At 44.3% G+C, this 23,346-nt stretch overlaps 1 protein-coding gene across 1 annotated transcript; it reads left to right on the top strand.

Moving 5' to 3' along the window:
• The first annotated feature begins 1,581 nt into the window (after positions 1-1,581).
• On the top strand, positions 1,582-10,825 carry RIPPLY3 (ripply transcriptional repressor 3). The gene is made up of 4 exons (XM_060100275.1): positions 1,582-1,685; positions 2,514-2,580; positions 6,963-7,030; positions 10,516-10,825. Exons 1-4 carry the CDS (start codon positions 1,582-1,584, stop codon positions 10,823-10,825), a joined length of 549 nt encoding a protein of 182 aa, XP_059956258.1.
• The last annotated feature ends 12,521 nt before the right edge of the window (positions 10,826-23,346 follow it).

Genomic DNA, 23,346 nt, shown 5'->3' with positions numbered 1-23,346 from the left:
ATCAGCTATACATATACATATATACCCATATCTCTTCCTTCTTGCGTCTCCCTCCCACACTCCTTTTTTTTTTAACACAACTTAAATATTTTATTTTATTTTATTTTATTTATTTTCGGTGCATTGGGCCTTCGTTGCGGTGCGCGGGCTTTCTCTAGTTGCGACGAACGGGGGCTCCTCTTCATTGCAGTGCACAGGCTTCTCATTGCGGTGGCTTCTCTTGTTGCGGAGCTCGGGTTCTAGGCTCACAGGTTTCGGTAATTGTGGCGCACAGGCTTCAGTAGCTGTGGCCCGCGGGCTCTACAGCGCAGGCTCAGTAGTTGTTGCGCTCGGGCTTAGTTGCTCCGCGGCATGTGGGATCTTCTCGGGCCAGGGCTTGAACCCGTGTCCCCTGCATTGGCAGGCGGATTCTTAACCACTGAGCCACCAGGGAAGCCATAACCTGTTGCTCTTAAAGGGGAAAAAATGTGGAAACATTTTAATGTCTGAAGTTCTTTAATTTTTTTAAAAAATTCCATTACCGTAAGTCACATAAAGTAATCTCGCTTTCTTAGACGCGGCGTCAGTGGGGCACTGAGCAGCAGATCGTACTTAAGTGAGGGGCCCGAGTCCAGGCCGGCCGCCTTCAGGGTTCTGCCGCCGGACTCTACTAATGAAACAGCGCTCCTCCCACCCTGCCCGAGCTCTGGGGACCACGACAGCTGCGCCCCCGCGAGCCCTGCAGCCCGGCCAGGTATTCCCAGGGCACGCGCGCCATCCCGGCTCATCCAAGGCGCTTTCTGTGCCGGGCCCGGGGCTAACCAGAGGAAAATCGCACCCACCCTCGGAGAAAGCCACATCCTTCTCCAAGGCCTCCGTCGCTGGGAAGGGTGCTCTCATCTGGAGAGCTCTCTCCGCCACCTTCCACCGCCTGGATGCGTTGCTGCAGCCCCACCGCCGCTTTGAGCATCGCGGTCGGGGCTTCCGGGCACCCACGGTTCAGCACCGCAGGCAGGGCGGGTCCACAGGCTTCAGTAACCGCCCCCCAAACCCCGCGGCCGCTTTAAAAGTCGTGGACGTGAGATTTCCCGCAAATCTGGAGACCTAGATGCAGGAATAAGAAACCCGAGGGACGCGGAGACCCCAGAGGGGCGGGAAGAAGCCAGGGATCCCTCCTCTCCAGCACCGGGCGCGGGAGGCCCTTGGGCGAGGGAGCGCGCCCGACGCCACCGCCCAAGACCCCTGCCCCCTGTGCCCCCGTCTCCAAGGCTTTCTGTGTCACTTCCCGCCGTCCCCTCCCCGAGCTTCCTCGCCCCCGCCCCTGGCGATTATGGCTGGATTTCCTTTGTTCCCTCCACACCCTTGACCAGGGCTTCCCAATTCCCCTTCTTGACCTCGTCCCCTCCCCCCCGCGGCGCTCCCTCACAGGGCTTCTCCGGTGCCCTCCCTACCCTCTCCCGGGTTTCCCGTGTCCCCTCCTCGCCCCGCCCCCGTTTTTAAACCTGGCGCCGAGAGCGCGGGTAGGTGAGCGCCCTCGCCCGAGCGGTTAAAGGCGCGGCCGGTCGCGGGCGCCGCTGGAGGGGCGCGGGCTCCGAGGGCACCATGAGACCCGAGGCAGCGGCCGGAGCCCGGGAGGCACGGGGACGCGTCTGTCACTGCCCCGGGGACGGTCCACGGGGACCACCACCGCCGCGCGGGCCCGAGAGGTGAGGGTGTCCCCACGGCGCGTCGGTGCGGGGAGCGCAGGCAGGATGCTCCGGCCGCGCTGAGCCCCCGAAGCCGGGCGGAGCCCTGGAGCCCGACGCGATGCAGAGAAAGTTCTTAGCCAGAGTCAGGGACGCAGAATCTTCCCGGCTCCAGAGCATAGTTCTGAAGTGCGGAGGCGCAGGAGGTGCCCGGCAATGGGCCAAAGCTTCGGTTTCTAGATCTGAAACCCACCGGGCTGGGAGCGGTGAAGTCTTCGAGGGCCCCTCAGCGAACCCTGCAGGGGGTCGCGTCACGTTGACTGTCACACTCTTGGTGACATTCTTTGTTTGCCCTGTGCGTGGGGCTCAGCTTTCGCTGTCCCCGGGCACCAATCTTTTTTAAGGTAGTAAAGTTAAAATCAAATTAGCAGGGGAGTTGTGGAAGGGGCTGGGTGGCCAGGCAGCCAGAGAGGAGAAACACATTCCCACTTTTTGCATCGTAAAACTCTGTAGACTCATCTCTGTGCAGTCAGAAATTAATGAGCAACAAAGTAGCCAGCTACCGAGGGGAGTCTGAATGGAAGAATCCTGCCAGGCTGGGAAGAGAAATTCCTCAAATAATGATGTGTATCATATTTGGGATTTCTCAAAAAGCCCAGTGAAGGCAGAGAACTGAGAATGTGGCGGGAGAAAAAAACGCAAATGGCACAGACTGAGAACTTGAGAGAACACTCTGGTGTGTCCAGTGACTCTTAGGCAGACATTAGAAATTATAAGAATGTTAACTCTTATGATCTAACTTTAAAAGCAGAAAATGCTGGGGTTCACTCTTGGTCCGTGTCCTTCCAGCCAAACACCATGGAGACCTTGGATCCTGACCCCCCAGGATGCTGACCCCACCAGAACTGGAAGCCAGGTAAGGTTAAGTGTGGTCATTGTAGGTATCAACCAGTTCAGCCAGGAAGTGGCACCATCCCTAAAATAAAGGGACCATGAAAGGCCTCCTTGGCCAGTCCCTCCCTTGGTCATCTAATGCAGAGGTGCCTTGGGGTCTGGGGGTAGGAGCCTGGCCAGCTGGGTGTTGATCATATCTGAGTCATATACAGATTGGCTCTTGCTTGCTTCACCTTTCTTGAAAAGCAAAGCCACTATGGCAGAACTGTTTCAAGGGCATTATAAGAGATTTCTTCCATGTTGGGTTTTTTCTTCTTCTTTTATTTATTTGTTTTTATTTATTGGCCGCACCTCGGGGCTTGAGGGATCTTAGTTCCCTGACCAGGGATTGAACCCCTCCTGGGCCACGGTAGTGAAAGTGGCGAGTCTTAACCACTGGGCCACCAGTGGAATTCCCCCATGTTGGGTTTCTTCCTGCTAACCGGCAGGTAGAAGAGAGGAGAAGTCTGTCTCGGTCCCCCTCACCTTAGAGAAAAGCTGAGTGTGCCATTAGCCCTGGGCTGGTGCCACAGAGCAAATACAGGCAGAGCCCTGTCTCGGGTGCCCAGAAGGTGTGGTTAAAAGTCCCCACCTGCCGCCTGGCCCCTTCTGAAGCTCTCTGGGCCCTGTCTGCAAGCACTCCTGGGGTAAATCATGTTGTCTGAGCAAACACACTCCAGCTGAGGGCTTTGTGGGTGAAGATTAATCACCACCACTATTCTTTTGTCGCCTGCATTGGTAACTAAATTGTTTTATACTTACTGGAGTAATGACTTACTTTCATAGAATTTGCATGTCCTTTGTTATATTTTAAAATATAAATTGATGACTTTTAAAATGTTGGAGTTAATTGGGCTGGGAAGGACCATTAGGTTACACCTGCGGCATTGTGCAGTTATTTTTAGTATGATAAGAAACTCAGGTTCAGACCTTTCATGCATTGTGAAATTTAGACTCTTTTATTAAATTAGTCTGAATAATGAGAGTTTTAATTCGGTTACTATTATTTAAAGAGTGAAGCAAATCAAATTATATTAAATTAACAAGGAATATGATTTTTAGCTCAAATTATTCTTACATACAATATCTAAATAATGGGAAGTAATTCCTTCTTTTGCATTCAAACTGAAGTTCTTAAACATAAGGTTTAAAAGGTGTTTGGGAGAAAAAATTATCCAATTTTCTTTTAAATGAAGTGTATGTATAGCCTCTCCGTTTGCAAGAATGAAAATACAGCACACTTTCTAATGTAAGGTAGTCTTTTTTCCCCCCCTATTATTATGAGAAGGCCACTTGTGAGAAAAATGAAGATTACTCGCAGGAAAATGTTAAGCTATGGCAACTTTCTGTTGATCATCAGCGAGGCACAACGGATCAAGCAGTTGCGTTCATGGATTTGTTGGGGGGCCGGGGTGGAGAGTGGGTGTTCATGGGGGCTGTAGAGCTCGCTGCCCAGCCCCCACCCCTGGCCAGCTCTTTTCAGACCCCGATATGCCGGGCAGAGCGGTCAGCAGCGGACGACTGCAGACCCGAAGTATCGCGCTCGGTTCCCCGGAGCCCCAGCCTGGGGAGGGCAGCCCGACGCGGGGAGGGACGGCTTCTTGCTCAGCAGCGCCCTCTGCCGACAAAGCAGGAGAACTCCTCGGCTGCTGAGCTCTGTTGTGTATTTCTTGAGAAATGTCTTTGGTCGGGAATGGTGTGGGTGAGGGGTGAGGGATTACTGCCTAGTGACCTGTACCACGATTGCAGGCGAGCAGATCACAGTTAGAATACAATCTAAATTCGTGGGAAAGTCTCAAGACTCTGTGTCCTGAGCAGTGGGGTCACCCTCGCTTATTTGGTTCCCCTGGCACCACCGCTTGGGAGCTGTCTCCCTCCCGTGACTGGGAAAAAATGAATGACGGCCCAAGCCTGCAAGGGAGACGATTTCTAGGGCATGTCAGGGACTGTGTTCTCCTGCGCATCCTTCCATCTTCCAGGCTTCCTGCATCGTAGCTTTTTTTTTTTTAATTTAATTTTTTTATACAGCAGGTTCTTACTAGTCATGCATTTTATACACATCAGTGTATACATGTCATTCCCAATCTCCCAATTCATCCCACCACAACCCGCCGCCCCCCCCCCCCCCGCATCGTAGCTTTACCAGAGTCAGAGGCATGCATGGAGAGGACACAGAGAGATCCTCACAAAAGTCTCTCTTGTATCTCTTCTTTCACACAAACCCCCCCTCGCCCCCCCCCTTTTTTTTCTTGGTAGAGACACTCGGAAACATGTATTCTGAGAGAATCAGAAGGTTTTGGTACAAATGCCATAAGAATGTGATGTGATACGTACATCACGTGTGAGCTCTGCTGTGGCTAATCACCCCCCTACCTCCCCCTCCCCCCCCAGTGCTTGGCGGCTGCTCACTGTCCCGGGGACCCTGTCAGGAGCTTCTGTGGAGCTCATGCATTGTTGGACGGGGTGTTCTTGTTTAACGTCCTTCAGCTAAAGCACAGTTACGTTCTTCAACAGCTCCCTGTCAGTGTGTCCTGAGGCCCCTCCCACCCCTCCCCCAAGGAAAGCTGTCACCTCTCTGGGTGCAAAGGGAAGGTGCTGTCTGTGGCATGTTGGTTTCATAGCTGTTCAGCCCTGTCGCACACCCCTTTAACACAGTGTGTACCTTGTATACATTTCTGTTACCCTGAATTATCAGAGTGTGAATATTTAGACGTTTAAGTCATCAGAAAAGGACGTTTAAGAGGAGGATATTTGAGGTGTGAAGTTTTAAAATCTGTGTATGTTTGTGGGGTAAAGTTTATAGAGTTTATAAAAGTGTGCTATGCGTTTCCCAGAGTCTGGTTAGAATTAATCACTTAAAGGAAGCTATTTCTCCACACTACCTGCCACTGCCTTTAGGCGTCCACCAAGGCTTGCATTGTCTATTATATTCTCTCCCATCACAGGGTGTAAAGTTGCCAATGACAGCCCAGGATTGCTTATGGTGGTAGAGTGAGTCTGAGCAGTTAGAGATACTTTATAATTATGAACAGAGCTTAATACAGACGTGATTTCTTGGAGACCCCAAAGAGTGAACTTCATTATGGAAAAGATTTTGTTCCAAAGACCCTCATTCTTTCCCTTAGCTTACCATAGCATATTATAAAAATAAGCCTGGTAAAATGTCAAGGAGCCTTATGGTTTGAGGTCTTACATTCAGATTTTAAATCCAGTCTATATTTTGTGTATGGTGTAAGATAGGGGCCCAGTTTCATTCTTTTGCATGTGGCTGTTCAGTTTTCTTAAGACCATTTTTTGAAGAGACTGTCCTTTCCCCATTGTATATTTTTGTCTCCCTTGTCATAAATTAATTGAAGATATATATGCATGAATTTATTTCTGGGTTCACTATTCTGTTCCATTGATCTATGTGCCTGTATTTAGGCCAATACCATACTGTTTTGATTCCTATAGCTTTGTAATATAGTTTGAAATCAAGACGTGCAATGCCTCAAGCTTCTCCTTCTTTCTCAAGATTGCCTTGGCTATTCAGGGCCCCCAGCAAGTGGTCTCTGCCCTTTTGGATGCTGCTGAATGTCCTTGGAATCTTTCCTTTCCCTTCTGGTTGATGTTACTTGAGCTCAAATCACCTCTTGTCAGGTGCCTCCAAGCCCTTAGCTCACCAGTCTATGCTATGCACTGCTCCCAGCAGCCACCATGATCCTTAAAATACAGATCTGATTGTTAAATTCCCAGCTCAAAGTCAGTAATGGTCTTGAATCCTGTCTCCAGAATGAAACTTAGACTCAGTCGTGGGTATTCAAGTTGTTCAGTGTCTGGACTTTGCTTCCTGCTGAGCCCTTTTACCAATGCAGTCTCTCATTCATTCCACGCTGGGCTCCACCTTTCCATGCTGTGCTCTCTACTTTCCCGCCCCTCGGAATTTGATGCTTTGCTCCACTAGGAATGGGCCCAGAACTGCATACCCAAGTGCCACTGATGTCTCTGCCAAGGCCCCCATGAACCCTTTCCTGATCCTCTTCCTTGTTTAGAATAGCTAGCATCTTACTGTATGGTGCTTTGTAATGTAGTTATTTGCCTCTATGTGTGTCTTTCCTCATTAGATTTAAAATGCATGAACTGGGGGACTATGTCTGACTCATCTTTCCACCTTGGGATCCCTCACAGTGCCCGGGATATCATGACAACAGTAAGAGGAAGAGGAGCTTATCAAATACTGTTAAGGTGTTTAAACTATCTCTAAAATTGGAACTGATACAAGTGCAGGCTACTTAGATTTTATTTTTAAAAACTTCAGGTTTTTAAAAGTGCTGCTTTCAGAGGCTTCTTGACTGTGTCTCTGTTTGTATGTGTCTGTCTTTACAGCTTGAGCCTGGGTGTGACCAACAAACCTTTGGATCGAAGGGGGCATTTGGGTTTCAGCATCCTGTAAGGTAATATCTGACTTCACTGTAAGAAATGTATGATTTCCTTTTTTAAAATTATTATTTTTATTTTTAATGTCACATTTCTAAAGGTTTACAAGATATGATTTTAAAATGGGTGTATTTTATGGGTTTTATATTAATGGATACAAACATAGCAAAATACCTATGTGTATAAATTATTTGGCCAGTATCCGCTCACTTCATACCTTTAAGAAAGAGAATAAAAGCTCATTTGCAATCATAATAATTAACTAGTTAATAACTTAAAGCAAGCTAAAATAATTTTTAAAGAATGTTGACCTGAAAAAGTGTAATGATTCTCAGTGTAGGCATTCCTATGTGGGACAAATTAATGTGTGAATTACAATACAGTTTAAAAGTACACATGCATATAATTATCCTCTAAAGATAATTTATAATTTTTGAAGATAAATCTATGACATTTCAGAATAATGTTTTTCAGTCCATAATAATCTTGAAAAAACGATTAAGGCTGCCTTCCACATAAGGTGCCCTCTGCCGGACTATATTATTTCCTTTAAATATAAGCATTAATACACTTCAGTGTCTTTAAGTGTATACATTTTCAAAAAATGGAAAATAATTCAGTATATTCTCCAACATTATTTAGTTATGATTATCCCAAGGAACTTCAAGGATATTTTGTTGGATTTCTAGAATCTATTCATTTATTCATTCATTCAGTGTTTCATTTGCAAGTTGGAATTGGCCTCTTTTCTTTATACTTGTTTATACCTCTTTTTTATACCATATTTTGCCTTGTGTTAAATTTAATTGCATATGAATTGTATATGCATATCGGCTTATTTACTTAGATATTTAGGTATATTTCTATTTTTCTCCCAGGATATAAGTTAATGTACTGCCTAGTGCAAAGTAGACCCCCTAAATGTAGATGTGAAGTAAATGAGGGACTGGATGGATACTGTACCACGGTTGGATCCTCTGGCCTCTGAGTAGTTCTTTCACGGTCCTGGTCTTGGCGGTGATCAGGACCCTCACTGCTGTATCCCTCTCTTTTGTTTGTTTGTTTCTTGGCCACGCCGCTTGGTTCCCTGACCAGGGATCGAAATTGTGTCCCCTGCACTGGAAGTGTGGAATCCTAACCACTGGACCACCAGGGAATTCCCTATATCCCTCTTACATTTCGTTCATTTGGGGCAAGTGGTTCATGCACTGGACTTTTATCTGTTTCTCTATGTCTGTTTCTCTTCTATCTCTCTCAGCCTGTCTCTTTCCAGCTGTCATTTCCTTCACCAAAATAAACCTAGCCTACGCTGTCACCTCAAATCAGAGTATTTTTTCCCTGGTTGTCCTGGAAGACTAGAAGCTTTAATAAAACTCAAGGATACTAATTGCCAGAGATGAAAATTAGAGCCTCTCAAACTGATCAAAGAGTGATTTTTGGAAAAAGGAAGTTTTCCTAGTGTTTCACATCAGTGGTCTTCAATCTTCATGAAATCACTGGGGAAACTTTACAAATACAGGCGGGAGGTGGGGCAGGGCGATTCCCCTGGCGGTGCTGGGGAAAAGCGCAGGTATCTGTATTTTTACAGGCTTCCCAGGTGACCCCAATGTGGGCTGGGGTTGGGAACCACCCCTTCCTTCATGCCCCATGACCTTCACCTTCACACCTGCCCCCACGCCTGCCTCACAGACTCTGCTGTGCCCCGACTTTTGATTCATTGAAAATGCAGTGACTGGTGATGTGTGATCTGCATCTGTGTAACTGTGCATTGCGGGCTGAATACACAACTTTATCTTTATTACAAAATTTTATCTTTTTATACACAAAAATGGGGAGAATGGTATAGTGAACCCCCATGTGCATCACCAGCCTCAATAATTATCAGTGTTCTCAGGATCTGATCATGTTTATCGACTCTCCCAAAGATTTGTTGTTGTTGTTAGAATAGTTTAATGCAAATCCCAGACATCCTACACACCCGCTTGTAAATACTTCAGCATGACACCTAATTTTTAACATGGCCAACCACTAAACTACGCCGTCCTAGATTTACATAGATGTGCGTTCTCTCTGTTGCAGAGTTTCTCAGTCTCGGCACTACTGACGCTTTGGACTGGCTAATTTTTTTTTTTTTTTTTTTTTTTTTTTTTTTTTTTTTTTTGCGGTATGCGGGCCTCTCACTGTTGTGGCCTCCCGCGTTGCGGAGCACAGGCTCCGGACGCGCAGGCTCAGCGGCCATGGCTCACGGGCCCAGCCGCTCCGCGGCATATGGGATCCTCCCAGACCGGGGCACGAACCCGTATCCCCTGCATCGGCAGGCGGACTCTCAACCACTTGCGCCACCAGGGAGGCCCTGGACTGGCTAATTTTTAAAAATTGAAATATAGTTGGCTGGAGTGGATAATTCTTTGTTGTGGGCTGTCCTGGGCATTGTGGGGTGTTTAGCAGCATCCCTGGCTTCTACACACTAAATGACAGTAGCTGCTCTTCAGCTGGGGTAACTAAAGTTGACTGCAAACATTGCTGAATGTCCCCTCCGGGTTGAGAACCATCATCTATTGGCAATCTTAGAAAGTTAAAGATTGCCCTACATTATTTATAGTAAGGTGTTTTCTCTCTCCCTTTTCTCCTCCGTCCAAAAAGGGGGGAATTGAAATCAGCTTTGCAAACAAGCAATGATCGATTGATAATCCCTCTCAGTTCCTTTATAAGACCACAGGGGAAAATGCAAACAATTAGTAAGTCAAAGCTACAAGAAGAGATTATGGGGACAGTGGGACATTTAAAATACTTTCCATGTATAACTGGAATCCTAAATTCACAAAACCTGGATTTAGAGGTTCCAAATTCTATATATTCCTTTTCTTCCTTCTTTCCTTCCCTTCCCTCCCCCCGCCCCCCTTCTCTCTTTCTCCCTCTCCCTCTCTGTCTTCTAGAAAAATTGCCAGGGTTGCCGTTTTCTATTCTGCCAAAGTGAGGGATGCACCCCTACGGGCGACATTTACCATGGCAACATTCAGAAAGATTAGCCACTTCTCTAGACCAGGGTTTCAGGGTCAAGTTTCCTCCAAAGTCATGACATTCCCTCTGCTTGGGGGGAGAGTCAGGGGGGAGTGAGGCATCCCCTGAATAGGACATGTATTATCCAGGATGAATCAGGTCCTTTGTTTGATCAGAGAGAGCCTCTTAACCTTGGAACTCAATGTTTTACTATCCTTTTACCTTTGTGGAAGCACACCCTTCTCCCTGTGTTGGTCTAATTTGATTTTCTCACCCAGGTTACAGCTCACTTCTGACCTAGTGTGGGGTTCACTACCAGGTCCTCCCATCTGCTCACAGTTTTGTGTTCTGATGACTTAAAAAAAAACCCCACTGTGCACACTGAAGGCAAAATCGGGAAGGAAGATTGGGGGTTAGCTGCTTCTAGGGAGAAGGATCCTCTAGATGCAGTTTAAGACTGTGTTCAGGTTGATTAATGGTGTATTTGTTTCTTAAATATTAGACTTTATTTACCCATTTCTAAGCGTCAAGAGTATCTGCAGAGTTCCGGGGAGAAGGTGTTGGCCAGCTTCCCTGTGCAAGCCACCATTCACTTCTACAACGATGAGTCCAATTCAGATGAAGAGCAGGACCAAGAAGTCCTGCCCTCCGACTTTCAGTGCCAGGAGGCGCAAGACGGCCCAGCAGGAAAGGGCAGAGACCAGCTGACAAACCCAGGATGGCACCCCAGAGGCTGCAATGGCCTCGGTGGTAAGGGTCCGCTCCCCTACCCTGACTCTCTGGAGGATGCTGGGTGCCCCTCATCCAAGTAGTCTGTCTCTCCTGCACCAGACCCACCTCACACGTGCCCTGGGGACAACCTTTGGGGACAGCCACGCCAGGACACTTTGCGTTTCAACTGGGTGTACGAGGACTTGACTTTCTCTGGCCAGCACCCCACTCATGGCAAGGACTCAGCTTTTGCTCATCCCTTCTCCTAGTGATTCTCTGTGCCTCATTTGTACCTTTGAGAAAGGATTCTAGGTCCAAGAGGTTTGCATCCACATGGGTTGTTATCAGGTGGGGCCAACTTTCAAAGCACGTTCAGCAATGTCACTGTGCCGATCAAATGACAAATTATTCCTTATCGATTAATAACCCACCCTCACCTCTCACTTAACCTGAGACCCTTTATTTGGCTATTTCCACTTTTGTAAAAATGATTCAGATATTGTCCGAGGTTGATGTGGTTGCTTAGTGACATTCTGAAAAAAAAGGTTTATTTATAAAAAACACACAAACACACTGAATAATTTCCATAAAAGTAACAAAAATAAAAAGATAAGGATCTGGCAGGGGGAACCATTCTGGATAAAAACATATATGATGCTTGTCTAAGCACTGTGTGTATGAATAGAGAGATGAGCTTTAACTCGTAGCTGGGGACCACTTTGGGCTTATTACTTGAGTAGAGTAACACTGTTTTCAATCAAAGTATCAAATGTAATATTATTTTCAGCTTTTTATATTTTGATGACCAAATGAGTGTATTTGTCAAGGTTTTTTACTTAACTATTTTGCATGTTGTTGTCTTCCCAGTTTCTACTTGAAATAAATATTTTGAGAGAGAAAATCGTTTGATAATCATCTTTTTTGTTTGACATTTTAGATTCAATTAGTGCCTCCTTTAAAGTTTTAAAAAGTTTGTCAGGATTTTTCTATACTTAAATCTTTATATTTGTGTTTTTTTAAGAATGTAGAAAAAGTATAAAAATGAAAGCAAAATGACCTGTAAGCTCAATGCCCCAAAAAATCCATTAATATTAAAAAATAGGAGGGGGACTTCCCTGGTGGTCCAGGGGTTAAGAATCCGTCTCTCAATGCAGGGGGCCCAGGTTGGATCCTTAATCAGGGAACTACAATCCCACATGCCCTGGGACAACTAAGCCCAGGAGCCACAACTACTGAGCCCAAGCACTGCAACGAAAGATCCTGCATGCTGCAACTAAGATCTGGCACAGCCAAAAATATATAAATAAATATATTTTTTTAAAATAGGAGGGAATTCCCTGGCGGTCCAGTGGTTAGGAGTCAATGCTTTCACTGCCAAGGGCATGGGTTCAATCCCTGGTTGGGGAACTAAGAGTCCACAAGCTGCGCACCGTGGCCAGAAAATAAAATAAAATAAAAAATAGGAGTGGGCTTCCCTGCTGGCGCAGTGGTTGAGAGTCTGCCTGCCGATGCAGGGGACACGGATTCGTGCCCCGGTCTGGGAAGATCCCACATGCCGCAGAGCGGCTGGGCCCGTGAGCCATGGCCGCTGAGCCTGCGCATCCAGAGCCTGTGCTCCGCGACGGGAGAGGCCACAGCAGTGAGAGGCCCGCATACCGCAAAAAAAAAAAAAAAAAAAAGTGTGGAGCTCGCTCAGGTTTGAGCCCTTACACAGTGGACCCACGTCACCACAGTCACCAGCAAGAACACAGGAGCCCTGCGTGCACCGTCTCCCATGTCACAAATGCCTCTCACACGACCTGTGATGCCGTCACCACCATGGCTAAAAGGTCTCATTTTCCTTATTTGCATTAAGCTGGCCATATTCTAAGTAATTTAAGGAAAGTCTATCACGCAGCACATTTAAAATTCTGGTGCCATCAGCATGCAGGCAAGGTTTGGTTTCTTCATGGTAAACTGGTGATTGGGCCAGATCTTTTTTCTCATTAGAACTGATTTATTAAGAAAACAAAACAAAGCCAAATGTGATGACTTAAGTTCCATCCCAAGCATCACAGGAAGGGAGAGTAAGGGTAAGACTTCTAGTGTTTTTGTTAAAAATCCAGCAAAATAGGAGGCCATCTTAAATCCTTTCTGAAACAGGCCCAGTAAGAATTGTTTTTAAGTTTGGAAAAAGGTACTTTAAACAATAAATGAAACAATACAATTAAACAATAAAAACATTTTTTAAAGAAAAACAAAAAAATTTTTTTGCTCAAATGTGAATTTTACTCAGTTAATAATATGCAAATAAACTTATTGATCAATCCCTTTCCTTTAAGTTCACTGTAATGTGTCACATGGATGACATCTCCTACTGTCCAAGTCACGGACACCTGGATGAAAAACAAATAACTTCCCTCCTTCCTTTCTTTCTTTCTTTCTCTCTCTCTCTTTCTTTCTTTCTTTTTTAGTTGAACTACAATGATTTACAATGTGTTATTTTCAGGTGTACAGCAAATGTTTCTATATATATATATATATATATATACACACATACATACATTCTTTTTCAGATTCTTTTCCCTTATAGATTATTACAAAATATTGAGTAGAGTTCCCTGACCCATACAGTAGGTCCTTGTTGATTATCTATTTTATATATAGTAGAGTGAATATGTTAATCCCAACCTCCTAATTTATCTCTCTGCCTTTACTCATTTGGTAACCATAAGTTTGGGTTTTTTCGGGATTTTTTTGTTTTTTTTTATTTTTGGCTGCATTGGGTCTTCGTTGCTGCGAGCGGGCTTTCTCTAATTGCGGAGAGCGGGGGCTACTCTTTGTTGTGGTGCAGCCGGGGCCCAGCCGCTCCGTGGCATGTGGGATCTTCCCGGACCGGGGCACGAACCTGTGTCCCCTGCATCGGCAGGCGGACTCTCAACCACTGTGCCACCAGGGAAGCCCAGCTCCACACTTTTGATCGTGTATCCCTATCATTGAAAAAATATTGAGGTGGGGGAGATAAATTAGGAGTTTGGGATTAACATATACACACTACTGTATATAAAATAGGTAAACAACAAGGACCTACTGTATAGCACTATACTCAGTATCTTTTTTAAAAATATACATATTTCTATATTTATTTACTTTTGGCTGCGTTGGGTCTTCCTTTCTCTCTAGTTGCAGCGAGCGGGGGCTACTCTTTTTTTTTGTTGTTGGAGGTAGGAGTTTATTAACTTATTTATTTATTTTTGCTGTGTTGGCGCTTCGTTTCTGTGCGAGGGCTTTCTCTAGTTGTGGCAAGCGGGGGCCACTCTTCATTGCGGTGCATGGGCTTCTCATTGTGGTGGCTTCTCTCGCTGCGGAGCACGGGCTGTAGGTGCGCGGGCTTCAGTAGTTGTGGCACATGGGTTCAGTAGTTGTGGCTTGCTGACTCTAGAGTGCAGGCTCAGTAGTTGTGGCATATGGGCTTAGTCGCTCTACAGCATGTGGGATCTTCCTGGACCAGGGCTCGAACCCATGTCCCCTGCATTAGCAGGTGGATTCTTAACCACTGTGCCACCAGGGAAGATCCTCTACTCAGGATCTTGTAACAACCTATAATGGAAAAGAATCTGCAAAAAAATCTATATCTATATCTATATATATATATCTATATCTGAATCACTTTGCTGTACACCTGAAACTAACACATTGTAAGTTAACTGTACTTCAATGAAAAAGTAAAAATAAATAAAATATAAGAACAAGAGCTAAAAGCAAAAAAAAAAAAAAAAATTGAGCCTGCACCCGAACATGTATTCACTTATAAACTCTACCTTATGTTGAGTCATTTGAAATTGCTGATGTTCCATTGTTCTGACCTACAAAAATAGCAATTTCATATGATCACATACTATCAGACTAATAGTTTTACACATTATAAGATATACACACTACATATTTTAAAGGATAATACACATATCAAATAATCATTGTAAACATAATTTTAATTAACTTTAAATATTTTTGCTCTCATGTATTTATTATATATTAAATATAATTTCTATTTAAGTTATCTCACAGAGAAGCATAGAGTCCCATGAAAGAGACACATCATGCACTTAATAAATCACAATATTTGTTTTCAGTCCCATCCGCCCATTTTGCAGAAGATTTTGTTGAAGTTTGATGAGTAAATTTCCTTGATCCTTTTTGTCAATTTGTTGTTTTTTGAACCAACAGATGTTGCATTTCATATTTTTATTTGGCTATGTAATATATTTATGTTTTAGCCACTTCTGGGAAGATTTTTAAACATTTTATTTATTATTTTTAGAAATTTATTTACTTATTTATTTGTTTTTGTCTGCGTTGGGTCTTCGTTGCTGTGCGTGGGCTTTCTCTAGTTTCGGCCATTGGGAGCAACTCTTCGTTTTGGTGTGCAGGCTTCTCATTGTGGTGGCTTCCCTTGTGGAGCATGGGCTCTAGACACGCGGGCTTCAGTAGTTGCAGCACGCGGGCTCAGTAGTTGTGGCTCGCCGGCTCCAGAGCGCAGGCTCAGTAGTTGTGGCACAAGGGCTTAGTTGCTCCGTGGCATGTGGGATCTTCTTGGACCAGGGCTCGAACCCATGTCCCCTGCATTGGCAGGTAGATTCTTAACGATTGTGCCACCAGGGAAGTCCTAAAACATTTTAAGTGTTTTTGTTTTTTTGTCTGAAGTTATACAGACTTGGTGGGTTTTTTTAAAAGTAACATCAATTTCAGCAGAAAACTCACCTAATGGTAGAAACAATTCCAAACACCTATTTTCACAAGGCTCTTCTTCACAGCATGAGTTTCTTTTGATTTAACCCTTTTTCACTCATTTTTAAGAATATCATCTGTGGGGACTTCCCTGGTGGTCCAGTGGTTAGGACTCTGCACTTCCAATGCAGGGGTAGCGGGTTCCATCCCATCCCTGGTCCAGGAACTAACATTCCACATGCTGCCTGGTGAGGCCAAAAAAAAAAAAATAATAATAATCTCTGCATCAAAGAAACAACTTTTTTCGTGTGTTTGTCTTGTTAAAATATTTGCTAACTGGCATATTTCTAACAATCAGCCTACAAAAAGGTCAGAAAAATGTAAAAATCTTTTCAGTTTGACAGTCAAGTGCTTTGCCAAAAAGATAGCTGCTAACTTCTGTTTAGTTTGAAATACTGTTGGGGTCACTCCTCATATGATGACAAAGGCTTGCAAAAGTTCCTTATTTGAAAGTTCTTATTTTTATAAAATTAGCTGCACTGTCTAACCTTTCTGGAGTCAGGAGGCTACCACTGGCTTATGTACATCTTACAGCAAAACAGAGGAGAGAGAGAGAAGATTGCTCTTCAAAAGTCTTTATTTTCCCTTCACATGGGCTTGATCAGGGAATTTCTCTTTTTTTGTTACTTTTTTTTTTTGGTCACGCCCTGCAGCTTATGGGATCTTAGTTCCCTGACCAGGGACGGAACCTGGGCCACGGCAGTGAAAGTTCCGAATCCTAACCATTGGACCACCAGGGAATTCCCAGGGAATTTCCCTTTAAAAACCTGAATCTCTGGCACCACTTGCCTGAGTTCCCATGTGGAACCAGTCAGCTGGTGCTGAGTCACAACTGCCCCAGTGGAACAACCTTGCCCTCTTCACTTCTCCAGTCTCCACTGTTCCGTATTGGACACACTCTCCTTTTCCATTTATTTACAAAAAGAAAAAAATATCCCTATGATGGCTTTTTTGTTTACTTTTTGGCTTTGTTGGGTCTTCTTTGCAGCTCGTGGGCTTTCTCTAGTTGAGGCGAGCAGGGGCTACTCTTCGTTGCGGTGCACAGGCTTCTCATTGCGGTGGCTTCTCTTGTTGTAGAGCAGGGGGCTCTAGCAGAGCAGGCTTCAGTAGTTGTGGCATGTGGGCTCAGTAGTTGTGGCTCAGAGGTTTTTGTTTGAGCAGTTTATTTTTATCACCTTTTTTCCTGTGATAGGAAGAAGATATATCTAAATAAGAGAAAAAGTACCTTGTACAGAAATATCAGAGGGAGAATTTTCTACTTTCCTGCAGGGCATGAGTCATGTCTGCGTGACTCATTTTTGTAGAATTACTTGTGAAAGACCAATGCATAAATAGGTGATTTTTCATGATGATTATGAAAATGATGGATGTTTATAACAATAATTTGACTGGCTGAGAGGTTGTTGGGCAAGTCTAAAATACAGTATTATTTTAATATTCCAATGTTTACAATTTTTAAAAGACAGATAATAACAAATGTTGCCAGGGATGTGAAGAAACTGGAACCCTCATACGTCACTGGTGGGAATGTAAAATAGCTAACAGTTTGGAAAACAGTTTGGCAGTTTCATTAAAAAGTTAAACATAGGGCTTCCCTGGTGGCGCAGTGGTTGAGAGTCCGCCTGCCGATGCAAGGGTTACGGGTTCATGCCCCGGTCCGGGAGGATCCCACATGCTGCGGAGCGGCTGGGCCTGTGGGCCATGGCCGCTGAGCCTGCGCGTCTGGAGCCTGTGCTCCGCAACGGGAGAGGCCGCAGCAGTGAGAGGCCCGCGAACCGCAAAAAACACACAAAAACAAACAAACAAAAAGTTAAACATAACTTTACCATACAACCTAGGAATTCCACTCCTAGGAATCTACCCAGGAGAAATGAAAACTTTTGTCCACTCAAAGACTTGTACATGAAGGTTCATAGCAGCTTTAGTCATAATAATTCCAAACTGGAAACAATCCAAATATCTATCAACTGGTGAATGGATAAATAAAATGTGAGATATCCATGTAATGGGATATTATTCAACAATAAAAGGAGTGCAGTGAAGTTTTAATACATGCTAAAACATGAATGGACCTTGAAAACATCATGCTAAGTGAAAGAAACAAGATACAACAGATTATACTGTATGATTCCGTTTATATAAGAAAATGCAAATCTATAGTAACAGAAAGCAGAATTGGTTGCTTAGTGTTGGCAGCTGGAACATGGATTAACTATAAATGGGCACAAGGAAACTCTTAGAAGTGGTAGAAATGTTCTAAAACTGTATGATGTTGATTGTTTCACATTTCTAAAAATTCACTAAAATCATTGAATTTTTCAGTGCCAATGCGTGACTCCATAGTATATAAATTACACCCCAATAAATTTGTTTAAAAAAGCTTAAACTCGTCTATTATAACAATATTTGTATCTCCTTCTTTAGCCACTGAACCACTAAAGGAATAATACAATCTTTTTGTGGCATGACAAAATTTACAGTTTAAAAAGTAAAACTAAAAAAAAGTTCTGAAGAAATCCTTTGGTTTCTTCTTTGGCACTCTTCGTTTTTGATGCTTCTGGGTTTATCAAGGTTCTTGTCTTCTGCACACTTGAGGTGACCTCTGAGCCATCCATCACATAAAGGTAAAGAGGTCTCAGGTGTGCTTTTAGGATGATGACTTCAATTCCAAAGTAAGACATGACGGGAAGACCGGTTGCTGAGATCAGGTCATCATTAGGCTAGATATTTCTAAAAGTCTCTTAAATTACTTTAAGCTCCCAGATTATGTTATTGAACAATGTAGTCTGGCCAGTACCCAGATTTAAGTGAGGTGTAAGACTTCAGTTATCAATAATACCAAAGAATAACGGTCACCAACTGACATAATTTGGGGTCTCTCCAGGTACATCAAATAGTACACCTGCAAATTCAGAAGTTTTACATAGTTTTCTATGTAACTATGTAACTATGTTTACTATGTAACTATGTAACTATGTCTATGTAACTAAGTTTCCAGGACTATGCTGGTCCCTAGCAATAGTTGCAGCTATCATGTGGATCATTAAAAGATTTTTTTTTTTTTTTTTGCTATATGCGGGCCTTTCACTGCTGTGGCCTCTCCCGTTGCGGAGCACAGGCTCCGGACACGCAGGCTCAGCGGCCATGGCTCACGGGCCCAGCCGCTTCGCGGCATGTGGGATCTTCCCAGACCGGGGCATGAACCTGTATCCCCTGCATCGGCAGGCGGACTCCCAACCACTGCGCCACCAGGGAAGCCCTAAAAGATATTATTATTTTTTTTTTTTTTGCGGTATGCGGGCCTCTCACTGTTGTGGCCTCTCCCATTGCGGAGCACAGGCTCCGGACGCGCAGGCCCAGCGGCCATGGCTCACAGGCCCAGCCGCTCCGCGGCATATGGGATCCTCCCGGACCGGGGCACGAACCCGTATCCCCTGCATCGGCAGGCGGACTCCCAACCACTGCGCCACCAGGGAAGCCCTAAAAGATATTTTTAAATGTTTATTTAAAAATACATTTCTGGGCTTCGCTGTTGGCGCAGTGGTTAAGAATCCGCCTGCCAATGCAGGGGCATGGGTTCAAGCCCTGGTCCGGGAAGATCCCACATGCCGCAGAGCAACTAAGCCCGTGTGCCACAACTACTGAGCCTGCGCTCTAGAGCCAGTGAGCCACAGCTACTGAGCCCGTGTGCCAGAACTACTGAAGCCTGCACCCCTAGAGCCCATGCTCCACAACAAGAGAAGCGACTGCAATGAGAAGCCCGTGCACCACAATGAAGACCCAACGCAGCCAAAAATAAATAAATAAATACACAAATAAATAAATAAATAAATAATACATTTCTTATCAACATATACTATATACAGAAAAGTGAGCAAATAATAAGTGCTTGATGAATTTTAAAAGGCAGCACACCCTTAAAACTCCAGCCAAGTTAAGAACTAGAAGATTACCACCACCCCAGCGGTCCCTGTTATGCCCCCTTCAAGCTACCACACTCACTCTCTACCCCAAAGATAACCACTATTCAGATTTCAAATACCATAGATTCGTTTTGCCTACTTTTGAACTTTACATAAATGGAATCATACAGTATGTGCTCATACGTGTCTGGTTTCTTTTACTCTACCTAAGAGTCACCAGTTGTTCTACGGTATTCTATTGCAGGAATATATCACTACTTATTTATCCATTCTCTTGTTGAGGGACTTTTGTATTGCTTCCAGTTTGCGGGCTATTATGAATAAGGCAGCTAGGTACATTTTTGTATATGCCTTTTGTACATGAGTGTGTACATTTCTGATGTGTAGATATTTAGGGATGGTCCCTGGGTCATAGGGTATGTGTAGAGTTAGTTTGAGTATAAATCATTTTATTTTGCTAAAATCTTGAAAGCCACTTGAAGTGATTTAAGAGTAAACATTCCTAAATGCAGAAATTTCCTAAATATAAACACACGTTCATTCTTCTTCAGAATTGACCTGAGCAAACACTCTCGTAGTCAGGACAATTGAATATCAGTCACAAAGTTACTGGAGTGTGATCGCTCACAAACATAACTTCTGAAGACACTGTCTGCTGTGGGTTTTGGCCCTTGGGAAATGAGACCAATGTGAACTTCCTGGCATTCCTGCAGGCTCCCGGGTGAGATCCGGAGGAGCATGGTTTGTATCTTGTGTTAGCTTTGATCTGGAAGAAAAGCATTAAGTTTGTTCAATGTCCTCCTGTGGTCTGAAAATCAATTTATTTTTCATGGTTTTAAAAAGCCCTGGGTGGGAACTCCCTGGCCGTCCAGTGGTTAGGGCTCCACGCTTCCACTGCAGGGGGCACGGGTTCGATCCCTAGTCAGGGAACTAAGATCCCACATACTGCATGGGGAGGCCAAATAAATGAATAATAAATAAATAAAAATTAAAATAATAAAAATAAATAAAAAGTCCAAGGTAATTATTAGCACACGATGCTGGGCTGAGTCTTTCGGTTTTTAGTGGGCACTCTGCTATTTTCTGGAGCTCCGTGCCTCTGTCTTCTAGGCTCTTGCCCATTACCAGGTCTTCTGGGGTGGCTGTAAGCTCATAGGAACTGGCCCCCATCATAGCCCACCCCTGACCTCCCACCTTGATACCTGAAGTCAAGCCAGCACCTGATTCAGCCCATGGCGCTGTCAGTGGGCTGTTTCCATGGCCCCGGTAAGTCCTAGAAATCCAGAGGATCTGCCCGCAGTGAACAAAACTTCCCAGCGAATATCCACATCAGTTTCACTTCCTGGTCTCTGGACTGGGTGTCCACTGGGTTTGGAGAAAACTTTCTATAGCACCCTCTGGCTTGCCGCCTGCCCTTGACGGGTTCACCAGAATTCCCGCACCTTGAGGTTTTCTACACCCTAATGGATTGGGCTGTAGGAATGTCTCAGTTTTGTTTTCGTTCAGCCTCTTTTTTTATTTGGATTCTGTCTGTTGTTGCTTCATCTTTCTGAGTCTCTGAGGTACTTTTTTAGTACACAGAGGAGTGGCCTCTTGAATAGTGTCCATTACGTCTTTGTGTTCAGATGGTGAGTGGTGACTACATTTTTTATTTCTTTTCTACCAGACCTTAGTGTCCCAAAGAGAGTGGCTGTGGCCCTTGCTTTCAGCATTAAGGGAAGTGATCCTATGCTCTTAACTATCTGCTTTTTTTTTTGTTTTAAAAATTGCCACAGGGCTTCCCTGGTGGCGCAATGGTTGAGAGTCTGCCTGCCGATGCAGGGGACATGGGTTCGTGCCCCGGTCCGGGAAGATCCCACATGCCACAGAGCGGCTGGGCCCGTGAGCCATGGCCGCTGAGCCTGCGCGTCCAGAGCCTGTGCTCCACAGAGGGAGAGGCCACAACAGTGAGAGGCCTGCGTACCGCAAAAAAAAAAAAAAAAAAAAAAAAAAATTGCCACAATTTTTGACCTTCTCATTTGCCAGAAATTGTATTCTCCAAGCTCAGATGGGCTTCCTGAATTTGGTCACACTTTTCTTTTAAAATATTTATTTATTTATTGTTTATTTTGGGCTTGTGCTGGGTCTTTAGTTGTGGCATGCAGGATTTTCATTGTGTCATGTGGGATCTTTAGTTGCGGCATGCAGGCTTCTAGTTGCAGCATGCATGCGGGATCTAGTTCTCTGACCAGGGATTGAACCTGGGCCCCCCGCATTGGGAGTGCAGAGTCTTACCCACTGGACCACCAGGGAAGTCCCTCGGTCACACTTTTCATGTTTTGATAAACTGTGGCCATGTTCTAAAATTCTACCAGGACATGTTTTGTGAAAAACTGACTTGTCAAATGGCAAATTTTCAATACACAGTGATATAGGACAACTAATCACCTACTTGCTTAGGTTTATGAAATGGAAAAAATTATTTTGGATCCCATATTTTGGGATAACTTAACATTTGAAAAGTATTATTTATTGCATAAGAGGCAATGCAATGAATACAGATTCACTCCACATTAGAAGGATAGTTCAGCAACACAAAAAGAAAGGGTTTTATCAACCCAAGCAACCAGCCCTTCTCAGTTTTGTTTGGAATGACCTAAATGTGGATGACTCAGACAGCTTTTTTTTTTTAAAACCAATTTTCATCAATCCATTCATTTTTTTAAAAGCAGCTTTACTGAGATAGAATTCACATACCCTAAATTCACTGATTTAAAATGTATAATTCAGTGGTTTTTAGTATATTCACAGGTAAGTGCAACCAGCACCACAATTTTTTTCTCTCTTTTAAAAAAATTATTTATTTATTTATTTATTTTTGGCTGCGTTGGGTCTTCATTGCTGTGTGCACTTTCTCTAGTTGCAGAGAGCGGGGGCTACTCTTCGATGTGGCACACGGGCTTCTCATTGCGGTGGCTTCTATTGTTGTGGAGCACGGGCTCTAGGCTCGCGGGGTTCAGTAGCTGTGACTCGTGCGCTCTAGAGCGCAGGCTCAATAGCTGTGGCATCGGGCTTGGCTGCTCCGCGGCATGTGGGATTTTCCCAGACCAGGCTCGAACCCGTGTCCCCTACCTTGGCAGGTGGATTCTTAACCACTGCACCACCAGGGAAGTCCCTCTCTCACTCTCTTTTATATATATAGGCTGCTGCTGCACAGCATGTGGGATCTTAGTTCCCCTGTCGAACCTGCGCCCCCTGCAGTGGAAGCACGGAGTCTTAACCACTGGACCTCGAGGGAAGTCCCACCACAGTCAATTTTAGAACATTTCATCATCTCAAAAAGAAACCCCGTACTCTTTAGCTGTCAACCCCTTATTCCCCTACCCCAGCCCTAAGCAACCACAAATCTACTTTTGGTCTCTATAGATTTCCCTATTCTATACTTGCATATGAATGGAATTGTGTAACATGTGGACTTTTGTGACTGGCTTCTTTCACTCAGCATAATGTTTTGAAGATTCATCCAAGTTGTAGCATACATCACTACTTCATCCCTTTTTGTGGCTGAATAGTATTCCATTGTATGGATAGAACACATTTAGTTTATCCATTTGTTTGTCCATGGATATTTGGGTTGTTTCTCTAGATAGCTGTTTTTTTTTAAATTGACTTATAAATGTTGTGTTAGTTTCAGATGTACAGCAAAGTGATTCAGTTATACATACATATATATGTATATATATATGTATATGTATATATTCTCTTTCAGATTCTTTTCCATTATAGGTTATTACAAAATATTGAGTATAGTTCTCTGTGCTACACAGTAGGTCCTTGATGGTTATCTATTTTATATATAGCAGAGTGTATGTTGTTAATTCCAAACCCCTAATTTATTCCTTCCCCTCCCCTTTTTCTCTTTGGTAACCATAAGTTTGTTTTCTATGTCTGTG

This window comes from Mesoplodon densirostris, chromosome 5 (genome assembly GCF_025265405.1).
Source record: "Mesoplodon densirostris isolate mMesDen1 chromosome 5, mMesDen1 primary haplotype, whole genome shotgun sequence".
In the NCBI taxonomy this organism is placed as follows: Eukaryota; Metazoa; Chordata; class Mammalia; order Artiodactyla; family Ziphiidae; genus Mesoplodon; species Mesoplodon densirostris.
This window is presented reverse-complemented; position numbering and strand designations above follow the sequence as displayed.